Source organism: Ochotona curzoniae, unplaced genomic scaffold, assembly GCF_017591425.1.
Source record: "Ochotona curzoniae isolate NIBS_2020 unplaced genomic scaffold, NIBS_Ocur_1.0 patch266, whole genome shotgun sequence".
Taxonomy (NCBI): domain Eukaryota; kingdom Metazoa; phylum Chordata; class Mammalia; order Lagomorpha; family Ochotonidae; genus Ochotona; species Ochotona curzoniae.
In genome coordinates this window covers 1,405,541-1,419,326 of record NW_024466824.1, presented here as the reverse complement: position 1 = coordinate 1,419,326, position 13,786 = coordinate 1,405,541, and the positions used below count along the sequence as shown (strand labels likewise).

Below are 13,786 nucleotides of genomic sequence, written 5' to 3'. Positions count from 1 at the left end.
GAGTCTGATGCTTCCAACGTATTCTCTCTTCCTCTCGGTTTCCTTCCAAATAGTGTTGTGGGATTCAGGCCCTTGAGAAAGTTCCAGAAGCACCGCCAGAGCAGGTTAAATTAAAAAAAAAAAAGTCCCTGAGTATCTTTGACCTTCTCTCTGTTTTATTAGCTCCCAGAAGAGCTTCTACTCACCCAGACCCAAGGAGTGGTCGCCGAAGGGCGGGCAGGTCCCAGGATGCCCAGAGGAAGCTCCCCTGCTCAGTGAAGCCACGGTCAAGGGTGTTGAGGGCAGGGGAGGTGAGAGCTGGCTGCTCGGCCCCTGCTATGGGGAAGGAGGGAAAGTGAAGTTAGGAGAGACTCCACACCCAAAGCGTTTCCTTACCCGTGAGTCTGTTCCTAACACTGACCCGGTCCCTTCTAAAGACTCGGCTGTTCTCACAGCTTCGTCACACGGGCAGCCCTGCATCGCCACGCGTCACTGTGGACATACGGACTGCATGCGCACGCCATGGACAGACCGAGACCCACTGCTGGACCTGTCCATCCCCATTCTTCACACTTCCTGGGAACAAAGTGTGGATGTGGGAGCACGTTCCACCTGGGAGCAAACCCCCTCCACAACAGGACTGGGAAGAGTTGTAAGAGAAATACACAAAAGCCAGACAGACTCACGATAGAGTAGAAATTAATCTTGCTCAATTCAATTTGTCTGTAGTCTTTTTTGAACACTACACTCATCATTTGCCTGTTCACAAAACAGGTAAGCAAGAGGCTAGGTTAGAAATAAACTGAACTATGCCCACCTGGTTGCTGCACTTCCTGCATCCTTGATGCATTTTTTTTTTTCTACTGTCCATCCACCCGCTTTCTGTTCATTCTAAAGCCAGGGTCTCCAGAATACATTAAAGCTCCTTTTAAAGGTACAAAGCATTTTGAATATGTGTACATTTTTTTTTGAGTGGGTCGGGGGGTGGTGGTGGTGGGGAGAGTGGAATCAAGAGACAAAGTCTGTAATATTCACCAGATTTTGAAAAAAGACCTGGGCTGGTCTTTTTCAAGCTGAGCCTTGGGCAAGCTAAGCCTCCTCCTGTGCTGCTGGAATCTCGCATGGACACCTGCTTGAGTCCCAGCTGCTCCACTTCCAATCCAGCTCGTAGGGATGGCCCAGGAGAGAGTGTAGGACGGCCCAAGGCCTTGTGCCCTTGCACCTGCATGGGAGACTTGGAAGAAGCTCCTGGCTCCCACTTTTGGTCACTGTGGCCATCTGGAGAGTAAACCAGTGGACGGAACGCTTTCTTTTTGCTTTTTCATGGAAAAGGCAGCACACACCTGAACTTCATAAATCACACTACCGTGGCTGTAATTACAAAGTCCCTCCAGCGTCCATCCTCTTCAGCTGCTGGCAAAGTACCTACAGAAGAGCTGCCCCAATACCAGGTGCCCTGAGTCAATTCTTTTGGGTATCACTGATAAATTAATGAGGAGCCTGTAATTCTGTATAGTTTCAGAGTAGTTAGGGAGAGAGAGAGGGCGAGACGCAGAAATGCTACGAACCAGAACTGGGGCTTCGGGTGTTACCCAATAGGTCACAAACCTTTCCAGCAGCTCTCGGCAAGGTTATCAGCCAGAACTGCACCCAGGAATTCTCGCCCCCCAAAGAATACTGCTAACACACGCCAGCTGACTTCTCTCTCTGCTGCCAAGCGGGATTCGCAATCTGCCCTACCCATTCTCAATAGGGCTTCCATCCCTATCTATCCTTGAAGACAAATTCCCCACCATCCACACTTGGGGGTCAGTCCCCACCGCCTCCCGCTAGTTGCCATTTTTGTTCACGAGCTTCTCCATAAACTTTAAAAATAACTCCCGGATCCCCGAGCGCTATGAGGCCACAGGTGCGTCAGGGCGCACCTGACTGCGAAGGCTCCAGAGGCCGGCGGACCCTGGCAGTTTTTCCTACCTGGGTGGGCTTTTTTCCTCTCTCGCACAGCGGACTGGGGGTCCCGGCCCGAGGAGCGTGGAGCAGGTGCAGCGAGGCGGCGGGGGAGCAGCCGGCCCAGCAGCAATCACCCCGCCAAGGGGAGGCCAAAGCCAAGGGGCAGGGCGCACGAGGAGGGAACCGGGGAAGACGGCGCTGCCCGGGCAGGCGGAGGCCACCGTGCCCACAACCACAACCCGGCGCAGAGGGCGCACGCACGGTGCCCGCCTGGCGCTCCCCTCGTGGTCCACGGGACGGACGCCCAGACACGAGACACGAAATCCCGGGCAGCCAGCAGGCCGGCCCGCGCTGCCCTCCCCAGCGCCCCGACCCCGCGGCCGCCCGTGCGCACTCACCGGCCCGCGCTGCCCGGGCGGAGCCGCCGCGCCTGGACGCCGTGCGCTCGGTCCGCGCCGCTCTCGGTCGGAGGAGCCCGCACCTGGCCAAGGGCACGGCCACGCCCCCGAGCAGGCCACGCCCCTCCAGGCCACGCCCCTCCCGGCCCCGTCGCCACGCCCCTCGCCAAGCAACCCGAGCGCCGGGCCGCCGGACGGGCCACGCCCCCGAGCAGGCCACGCCCCTCGGCGCATGGCCACGCCCAGACCCGGCCACGCCCCTCCTGGCCCTCCAGCGCCTGGCCACGCCCCATCGCCAAGGAACCCGAGCGCCGGGCCACGCCCCCGAGCACGGCCACGCCCCTCAGCGCCTGGCTTCGCTCCGCCCTTTCTCGCTGCACCGGGCTTGGCCACGCCCCTTCTCGTCTCACCTCACCCTATCTTTCCTATGCTAGTCCCGCCCCTCCCACCTGTCCTTCATGACCCCGTCCCTCCCACGTGTCCTCTCTAACCCCGCCCCTCCCACCTGCCCTAGCCCCGCCCCCACCGTCCCGGCCCCGCCCCTCCACCTGCGGGCTGCTCCCTTACCTGGGGTCGAGCACACACCTGAGCTGTCTAGGTGCTTGGCATGAGCGAGGCTCGGGCGTCCCGGTCGCCCAGGAATTCCTCGAGTTGGTCTTCGTGCAGCTCAGACTCCGCCGCCCCTCTCCCCAACACAACCGACCGTTCAAGTGGAAAATGATTTTTTTTTTTAAATTGGAAAGGCAGAGGCACAGAGAGAAAAATCCTCCGTCTCGAGGATTCACTCCCCAAGCAGCCACAATGTCCAGAGCTGAGCCGATCCCAAGCCAGGAGCCCGGAGCCCCTTCTGGGTCCCCCATATGGGCGCAGGGTCCCAAGGTTATCCTCTACTGCTTTCCCAGGCCACAAGCAGGGAGCCGGGCATCAGAGCACTTGGCGCTCCAGAGAGTGGAGCAGCTCAGAAAATGTGCTTTTCTTTACGCTTCTGACCAAATCCTAACAAATGAGTACAGAGGAGGAGCTGGCTCCTTCTGGTTTCCTTCATATCCCCTTTGATTTTCTCATTTTATGAGATTATTTTGTCACCCATGTCCTGCTGTAGCTGCATGCATTTTTTAAAAATTTATTTTTTACTGGAAATGAGGATTTGCAGAGAAAACAAGGAGAGAAAGAGAATGTTCCGTTTGTTGATTCACTCTGCAAGTGGCCACAATGGCTGGAGCTGAGACAATCTGAAACCAGGAGCCAGGAACTTCCTCCAGGTCTCCCACGTGGGTGCAGGGTCCCAAGGCTTTGGGCCGTCCTTGACTGCTTTCCCAGGCCACAGGCAGGGAGCTGGATGGGAAGTGGAGTTGCCGGGATTAGAACCAGTGCCCATACGGGATCCTGGCGCATTCAAGGCGAGGACTTTAGCCACTAGGGCACCGCACTGGGCCCACCGTTTCATTCTTTAAAGTTTCCCAAATAATGTATCCTAGTGTGGAAACAGCCATTTAAAGGATGTTTATCAATATACCTATTTTGTGTAGTGATGCGCTAATAATTGGAGTTGTAAATTGCTCATCGGTGTGATTATGGGTTAATATCTTCCTGTTCCGTTAAGTTATGGATTTCCTTAGGGAAGACACTATATTTTCTTTTGTTGTTCACCTTTGTATTCCTAGTGTCTCCCCAGTCTTAGGACACGGTATCTCTTTCCTTTTATTTATTATTTGGTTATTTATTTAATGACACAGGCCCCGGGATTTTCCCTCTCCGTTCCCCAAATCCCAACCGCACACGGATTTCCCCTCTATTATTACAATTAATATAGTCCTTCAAAAACAACTGTACAAGTCCATCCTTCTGCTACTTACATGTATCCTGACACTGTGGGTACGGACAGTGGCAGAGTCCAGCACCCTCGTGTCGAAAGAGCTAACAGTTTCACTGGAAGTCCATCTTTGATTTGGGAGTAGTGACGCATACTGCCTTGTATCCTTACCTCGCGATATGACAGTCTCTATTACACGGTTCCTCTAGATGCGTATTGCTCATCCATGCTTATCTGTATTATCTGTTCATCTTGCATTTTGCATGAAGGTTTCCTTATGTCAGAGAGAACACGATACTTTTCCTTTTGGGATTGATTTCTTTCACTGAGCGTCTCCAGTTGGGACAATTTTGTTTCAAGTGGTAGAATGTCGTTCTTTTTAATGGCTAAGTAGTATTCCATAGAGTAGCTATATCATAGTTTCTAATCCTCTTTTGATGGGCATCTGGGTTGTTTCTACGGTTTTGTTATTGTAGATTGTGCTGCTGTAAATATAGGATTATAGGTCACTTTCTCATATGCAGATTTCATTTCCTTTGCTTATGTTCCCACATGTGGGATAGCTGGGTCATATGGTAGATTAATTTTCAGTTCTCTTAGCTCTCTCCATACTGACTTCCATAGTGGTGGTACAAGCCTGCACTCCCACCACCAGTGAAGGAAGGTACCTTTCTCCCCATATCCATGCCAGTAGGTAGAGCTCTGAATGTAGGCCGATCTCACTAGAGTTAGATAGAACCTCAATGTGGTTTTTATTTGTATTTCCCTGACAGCTGGAGAGCCTGAGCATTTTTTAAATACAGGAAATATTATCTCTTAACTCATCTTTCTGCATGCACATTTCTGAATGCTATCAGTAGAAAATAGCTCTATTGGGGCAGGTAGTGCAGCCCAGTTTCCCTTTGCAACACCAACCAGCATTCCCTGTCAGAAGGGCTGGGTCAAGTCCTGGCTCCCGGCCACCCACATGGGACACCCAGATGGAGTTCCTGGCTTCTGCGTGGTGTAGCTCTGGCTGTTGTGTGGTCATTTGTGGGACTGAACCAGTGGATAGAAGATCTCTTTGTCATCTTGAAGGTAAAACTGACAGCGTAGTATCATAATTGCTATTACTGACGATTAAACACAAATGAGGTATCTGTGTCTGACATTTTCTTTTCCCCAGCTGACCAGGCTTGTGACATAAAACCCAATTAAAAATGAAGACGAGTGAATCTCAAATGGCTTTTGGACATGAATTTTATTTAAGCATGGGTTTTTTTTTTTTTTTTTTTTTGCTTGGTTCACCCTAGGGTGTAACCTTTCTGTTACGCTAACACAGAATTCAGGGCTACGGGGCCATTGTCATGTTGCTGGTGTTGGTACAACGTCCTCAGAAGGTATGAACATGACCCACAGGGGAACAATCCATGAAAACACGATGAGCAAACATCCACTGCTTTACAAGTCACTCTGTTACCACGGACACGAAACGGCAGTTACTGTCAGTAGATCAGCCACGGAATACTTTACGATCTTGAGTGGAGGACACGGGCTCTTCTTTGTGGGAGGAAAGGGGGTCTCCATCCACCGTCACGGAGGAGGAACTATGTCAAGAGCAAGCATTTTTCTTATCCACAAAACAACGCTAAGCCAACATCCATGTTAAGGAGTATATTAAAGGCGATACAGTGTCCTGATGGCCATCTTCCTGAAGAGACCTCCCCTTGGGCTTTGTGCAGAATCTAAGCAGATCAAAATCCAGCAGCAAGATATCGCAACATAGCAAGTCGCAGGTTACACCGTAGGATAGCATACATAAAGGACAAACAATGATAATTTAATCATATGAAACATGATACAGAGCAGAAATACAGTCCACTTAAATAGCTTTGTGACCAAGAATGTTAAATACTGTGCTAAATGCCACTTTCAAAACAAACAAACAAAAAATTCTCTTAAAAAATTTTTTTTTGTGCTTAAACTTTTTTTTTTCCTGTTAAACTATTTCTTATTCTCAAAACTGCCACTGTAAGTGATATTACAACAGATCACGATTTTCCACGGACACAATCAACATGAAGACATGTACTGATGAGCAAATAAGTCACTTGTTGTTAGTTCACAGTGCGGGAAAGTGGTGGACACTTGTTCCAGAGAAGGGGTGTCGGTGAGTTTGTCACAGACGTTTCCTGATATCAGATGCAGTGAGGGGTTTCGGAGGATGGAAAGCAACACGTCACATGTTGGAAGGGAAAAAAAAATAGACTTTTTTGATTCTTCACGGGTATCGTCTAAGTGACCTTCGTCTTCTGTTGTAGAAGTGCCTGAGCCCGTGTTGGCGTGAAAAATTCATCATGTAATTTTGTTTGCGAGTGCTGTTAAAATCAAGAGGGAGACAGGCGGGGGGGGGGGGGAGGAAGAGAGGACAGCGATGTAAGTCCCATCAGTGAATGACCCTTCCTAAGTCCCGAGGGACCCTGACACGCAGGTGCTAATTCACGTGGTCAGAGGGTCAGAGTGACACGGGTTCCAGCATCAGACCCCCAAGGGCCCACTCCTGGATTCACTTCCTGTCTTGGGAGTGAGCTCTCGGCCACAAAAGATAGCCAGAATCTCTTGCCTAAAACCCTTCCTTATTTTTAATTTAATTCTTGGGCTTGTTCTGAAGACATTTAGTTGGATGGATTTCATTGGAGCAAGTATTTGCTCTACCTACGAATCTTTAAGAAGCAAGAAAGACCCACCCCCCCTTTTTTTTTTCAAAAAGCAAATATTCCCATCCAAAGCTCAAAAAAAAAAAAAACCTTCCTGTGTATGAATCAGCTTGACCTTCCTGATGTAGAGAGTCTTGGGTTGAGAGCGTGAGAATGTGAGATCTTCTGATTGCTGAGTTCCACTGCCTTGACAAACACTAAGCGGCCGGGATTAGGCTCTTCAAACGAGGCCTCATGAAAGGGACATTCTATAGAAGACTCCCTAAAATGCTAATAAATGGCTAACGGTGTGTGTGTATGTATTCCCTCATGCATGTACACGCATGTCACATGTGAAGTAGATAAGAAAAAATACTGCGAATAGATTTCGGGAACTCACGGGAGACTGCCTGAGACCGGTAGCATTTTGGAATGGCAAATACAACTGGATAAGGGGCACGATCCAGCAAGTCCCTGAGAAGAGTCATCCCCCTCACGCCCTAACTGTGCGACATCCGTGTTTCTGGCATGCCTGGCCTGAACGCCCGCCCTCCCTGGTTTCATGGAAACACAGAATATACGGAAATGCGAGGTAATGTCATGTCACGTGATCACGCCATCAAGGGACAGATGATAGGAACTTGACTCAGGGGACGGGAGAGAGAGGATTCTTTTGCCCTGGACAGCCCCATCTTCTGGGTTACCAGTCATCCGTACGGAGAGGCAAGGTGTGGATTTTTGCTGCTTTTTGAAGTTTGTTATTCTAGGTATCAAACGGAGGCAGCAAATACTAACACTTGTGAATAATGGAAAACTGAAACATGAGCACTTGCTAGGTGTTTGCGCATGAGTAATGAAAGCTTATTTTAATCATAGCCCCCTGAAGACATAGAGGAGAAAGGAAAAAAAAACCCACCAAAATGCCAGGTGTGTTTAGATAGTTTTACTATTCTTTCTACTCAGTTTCCTCTCGTGACAGTATGACTTCAGTGGATCAGTTTGGACGTCATAGTTTGAAGGATGGAACCGATCGACCTGGTGTTTATGAGCTGCTTTAGGCTCTAACAGTTGCCTATGATAAGCTGAGTTACCAAACGGAACGATGCTCTAATGTATCTAAGCAATCAAGTGCTGGGAGAAATGGCCCAGTGACTTTTTCATCCGCAAGATTTGGGGGCTGACCCTTCCTATCTTCCAGCCAGTAAGTCGGGTCTCCTTGCAGCCCCTCCCCGAATGTTCACACGGGCTTCCTTGTCTCAGTTCTCTCTCTTTACGAAAAAAAATTCGATTGAAAAAGAAGCAATGAAACACCAAGAAAGCGTAACTGAAGGCATCCGTATGTGCGTGTGTGTGCGTGTGTGTGTGTGTGTGTGTGTGTGTGTGGTGTCTTCCTAGGCAATTGACTCTGCACCTCCTTTTCAGTAGCTTTCCTCAAATGCTGGCTGCATTTTGCCCAAAAATCCCATTATTATGCACTTGTCTACGGAGAACTTCTAAGCCCGCCTGAGTAGGTTGTTTCGAGTCTTGTCCATGTCTGACCCTACCCTGCTCCCCAGGCCCTTCCTTCCACTTCAGTGCGGTGCTTGCAGCTCTAACGAGACTGGCTTCCAGTCTTTGCTCCCGGCCTCACCAGTTAATTCTTGACGTCACCACTTCCTACATTTCTGCTTGTTGTGCAGCTATTATACTTTTGAGAACGTTTAGCTCCTCTGGAAGCCTCTCTCTCTCCCTTCCTCTCTCTCTTTTATCTTCCTCTCTCTCTGTTTTGTTCCTTTCCTGCTCTGGATGGTGTTTATCTGTGTTCCTAGCTTACAGCCCCATGACTAAGCTTCCAGTTGGCAGCAGGGCCTTGCGTGACCTTCCCCCCCCACCACACACCACAACACTGGGCCTCCTGCTTGACCCGCTGGCGGCCAAGGCTTGTTTGGTGACTTACTGATCGGATTCCTGGTGTAAATCATGGCTCTTTAACTATAAGGAATAACTGCAAAGTTAAAGCCACAAAATTGATTCTCCTGAAAACACGTTGAAAGATATAAGGCACTCAAAGAGGATTGAAAATAAATCTTCTGCATTATAAAAAGACAACACTCGGTATATTTAGTTATCTCAATACAAACTAGGTTAACAAGGAAGTTACCCCAACAAATGGGAACTAAAGAATGTCTCAATGGAACCAAAGTTCATTTGCAAGTTTTAGCGATTTTAAAGCAACTTCAATATGTACTTATTCTTGCACCGGTTCGGAAACTCCCATCTCGAGGTGGGAGAAGAGCAGGTGCAGCAGCTTTGCAGATCTTATCATCGTGTAAACTCTTCCACAGTGGAAGCTTATCACTAAACTGGAGCACAGTTTCATTCACTAAATACTGCTTACTTTGGAGCAAATTTATGTTTCAGGATCACAGCTTTGAACCCCAAGAATGTTGAAAAGAACATGGTAATGCATTTCATTCTATTGCCTAGAGTTTAGTCATATTCAATATTGCACATTAAACATACTTTCAAAGCATCCTTGCGACTAACGTGAAATATAAATTTCTCTGAAGTGGGGTAGGTTAAAATCCAGTGGAGCGAACTTCTCTAGTTCAGAAACTGTTCAAAGTTAATACTCTAAGTGGTTGCCTTTCTCTCAGTTTACTAAACTGACATGGTTACTGAAAGGCCATTGTACTTCAAAAATGTCTTACCATTGTAGACTTTGGGAGAATTCTAAACAAATTTAAATATTACACATTAAAAAAAACATTACACATTTGCTTTTTTCTGGTTGGTGCAGCTTTTCTGCAGGCCTGTTTATGGTGCATGAAGACGCACAACCCTTTCTGATGTCTACAAACATTATACACGTTATAAGAGATACAGGGAGCTTTTAAGACTTATTTCTCCACTCCAAACTACAGGGGAAAGTGCTTTTTTTTTTTTTTTTTTTTAAGATTGCAAGTTCAATGAGAGCAGATAGTCTTTTATCCATCCCCGACATTCATTGTTTGTGCTCCCTGGTGCATCAATTTGCTTTGCCTACAGATAGAACTAAATCTATTAAAAATCTGCCATTTGAGCAAGCCAGGAGAATAAACATCCATGGCTTCTTAAAAATGGTGATTTGAATTTTTATTACCAACGAGGAGAGCTTAGGGACTTAGATAACCCAGGGAATTATAAGTTCTTCCCTGTTTCTGCATAGGAAATATGGATACAGCAAGGTCTTTTGAACCGCTATTTTTCACTGCAGCCACAGTCCTAGCTTATTTATGATTGAGATCAAAATTCATGTGATTTGTAGCAGATCCTAAAGGAAAGCGGAGAGATGGCAAACGGAGAGAAGTCATTTGAACTCATAGAAACTCACGCACTTTAACTGACCAGCTATCCATTTGTGCCGTCAAGCCTTAGGGCACCAGACATTATGATTTCTGTGGATGAAGAAATCAGAATATAGAGACCTGTGAGCCTTCTCTTTCAGAGAAAACACGGCAGGTGGAAGATGGGGGACGCTGCCGTACAAACAAATCCCTGACGCTTGGCGACATAAAAGCAGCTGACCTCTGACTCTGCAGCCCTTACATTTTCAGCTAGGTTTCCTGGAAAGAAAGGCAGGCACAGATACCTCCCACCCACTAAAGATCGCACATCTCCTTTCTCTGCCACATGGAGGTGGGGACCCTGTCTGATGATGTGTCCCCCAGGGGTGGGAGAGACTAAATGTAAAACTCTAGCACCCCAGGGAGATGTCTTCACAAAGTTTACCTTCTCCTCCTCTTGGAAAGGCCTTGAGTGCTACGGGTTGACACTGACATTAACTCTCCTCTCCCAATGTCTTTGACATTAGTTTAGAATTAGTAAATTCAACAGCTTTGTGCCTCTCCGGCACAACAGGTCTCTCGCAAAGCACAGCCTTTCATCAGAGTTCCTTGATCTTTTGCGCACATGTCTAGTTTTGCTTTCCTAACTCATAACCCTGGGATCACTCTGAGATTCGAAGGACAGAGGAAGACCTGAGTGGTACCTGTCCCCCATTAGGGGAACGCCGATGAGCACCCTGGCTTCTGCTGCCACGCCCAGTGCGGGGTACAGGAGATCTACCTCAACTTGGCTAACCTTGAATCTCCACGAGTACCGGTGTTAATGATTCCCCATATATCCCGGTACTATTGGGTTCCCATCGATACATTTTTCAGTTGCAAAAAGCTCTTGTACAAAACTTCTCAGTGAGCTGGGGTGACACGGATGAAACTATTAGCAAACAGTTCCCGGGATGGAAGGACGACTTACCTCACTCTAGTGGAAAACCAATGTCAGCAAATAATGAAATATAACACAAGTTAAAAAATGCCTTTCAATGCATGCAGCACTCTGATTAGTCATAAAAGTCTGATCAGGTTTAGACGCAATATAGGATTTTTCATCTCTTTTGAAAATAAAAATTAAAGAAGTTACTTCTTATTTTTCCGCACCCATTAGATACATATGTTTAACTTTTCTTATGTAATGCAACATGCAATATTTGCTCATAACCATATGTCAAGGTACATGTAGCCATAATTCTACATTTGGCATAAATGTTGCACAGAAAGTATAAAATTACTAGCTAGTAGTTGATAACTACTACTGATTTTATTATTTGATATTTCAATTATTTATGCTTTAGGAAATATTAATTCTCCATTATAAGAAAGCACAGGCTTTATAAAATACAGAAGTCTTCTCCATGAGCTAACAGAGTCAAATTTAGTAAAGATTAGATATGCTTTGCAACAAATGTAATCGGCTCATCTCCATAAATCATTTGTGCCAAAAAAGTGACAGTATTTTGATAATGAAGAGCATGAGGGGATGGTCGCGATGGAACTCATTAAAATCTGATAAATGCACTTACGACCATAGTTAGCAACAAACCGCTTCTCAGTCCTCGGTCAGTGTGCTCATAATTCACTTTTTAAAGAATCCATTCGCAAACACTAACTTTTTACTGAGAGATTCGCTTTCAAGGGACACATGCAAAAATCAGCCCATTTTGTATACACGCGACAGGGTGTGACTGAGACACGTACGCGGGAGATGCGATGCGTGAATGAGACGCGGAGTCGGGTGAGGCCGGTTCTTAGCAGAGAAGCGCGGGTGCCCAGCAGAGAAAAGCTGAAGGCCCCGGATTCTCTTTGCATCCTAAGAAAGGCCCACCAGCATGGATCTTGTGAGGGATCTGCCCAAATGTATTCACAAACGTGGACGGGAAAATAGCTACTCTGAGCTAGAATGAGGGTTTTCCGTAAGCTAGTGAGGCTGGGAGAATTGGCTGTCAGTTCGGCTCATCCGTTACAAAGTAGATTAGCCGAGGGGGTGCTAACCGCCAGCGAGTGCTTTTCTTGGGCAGGTTTGGCTGGGAAAAATACGAGAGCAAGGGGAGATTATACTCTCACCCAGGGGAGGGACAGGACTAGCCCCGTGACATGCTCCAAGGGTGGTTTTTAAGCTTTCCGGCGTGCGGCCTTTCTATACATCCATATTTATGAAGCTGAAATCCTTCCGCATGTGGTAGCTTAGATCGGAACTATTAGATTAAAAACACGTTACGTGTCTTCTTCAGTTGGGATGCACTCCTCAAACATGGAAACGTTTTCGAAAGTGCTAGATTCCTATTTGTCAAGCTCTTACGGGCAGTACAGAGGTTAAACCCGGTGTAAGGTACCATGCGTAACCAGTTTTCTTTCTTTTTTCCTAGGGGTTTTTAGCATGTGTTCTTGCTACACATGCACAAAAGTAAAACTACAGTAACAGAGCTAGATCGAGGCCGGTCCTCACGGAGGAAGGAAAACAATTCATACATGATACGCATGTCCCAACCATCAGTTGCAAAAACATATTCATGTGACTCTTGGCATTGCTCAAGTCCAGACTGTCTCCCTCGAGTGTCTCCGTCTGCTCTTGCACTTGAGGGACCACCATAGCTACTTCATTTGATTGGATGTTCTGATATAAAAATGTAGCTGAAAATTAGTCCCATGAATAGGACTCTATGGGAATACCCTATCTCTAAACCTATGAACTACCCTGTAGGGCAAAGTTATAATTCGTAATATTTTGTCAATCACGCCATAATGCCGCCGGGCTTCTTTGTGCCCCCTATAGAGGGAAGGCGCTACAAATTATATCTTGTTTTTCTGACTTTCTGGGAAATTTTTCTTTAGCCTAAGCTTATCAAATGAATGAGTTAATTATTTTAGAGCCATCAAAATGCACATCGACTAATGAATGCCTTAAAATCTTTTGTGATTCTTATGGGAAAGAGGGGGCTTTACTCAAACGTGGCACAGAAACGTGCCACAGAAACAGAGTAAAACATCAAAAACATTGTGCGAAAAACGAATTCCTTGCTATTTTTAAAGAACTCATCCACTGAGCTCGGTTTTGTGAAGTATTTTTTTCCTTTCAATTAGGAAGGGAAATCAATGAACTCCTACACCTTCCACAAATAAGTGAAATGCCATTTAAGACACAGCATTTGCTTTTTAAAATTACATGTAAATGTGCATAAAAATACATAAGGGGTTTCAAGGAGCTTGCAGAAAAATGGAGCTAAGTGATATGCAGATTTTTCACGAACATTTTGAAGTCCCTTGTATACGGTGATTGATGTGTAAAGATATAATTTCTAAATCGTTCACTGAAAGAAGACTCGGGATACGATTTCAGTCATACAACCCTAGGCAGGTGTAATGATGAAAAACGTTCAGTGTCCTGAGAATTCAAGGTAAGTATAGAGGTGGAAGGCAGAAGGCGCCTGGGAAGTAATACATTCCTCCAAGGATCAAAGTTCTGGCCACTGAACAAAAATAAAATCCTTCTGTCTACTCAATATTAGCCATCTTTTGAGGAGTGACTGTTTGAAAGTTTCATGGGACTTGGTCATGCTTTGTCATGGGAACAGGAAGCCCCATTCATACAAACTATCTTGTCAGGAGACTCAAAGT

At 46.6% G+C, this 13,786-nt stretch overlaps 1 protein-coding gene across 2 annotated transcripts in view; it reads right to left on the bottom strand.

Moving 5' to 3' along the window:
* Window positions 1-5,365: 5,365 nt before the first annotated feature.
* The window catches only part of LOC121166947 (reelin), a 357,334-nt gene continuing 348,913 nt past the window's right edge, over window positions 5,366-13,786 (bottom strand). Inside the window, exons 64-65 of one of the 2 annotated variants that reach the window (XM_040996283.1) lie at window positions 11,091-11,096; window positions 5,366-6,497 (exon numbers count right to left, since the gene is read on the bottom strand). In XM_040996283.1, coding sequence (XP_040852217.1) covers window positions 6,401-6,497; window positions 11,091-11,096 — 103 coding nt within the window. In that variant the 3' untranslated portion in view covers window positions 5,366-6,400. The remainder of the gene's footprint in view (window positions 6,498-11,090; window positions 11,097-13,786) is intronic. The other variant, XM_040996284.1, reaches the window with a different exon arrangement.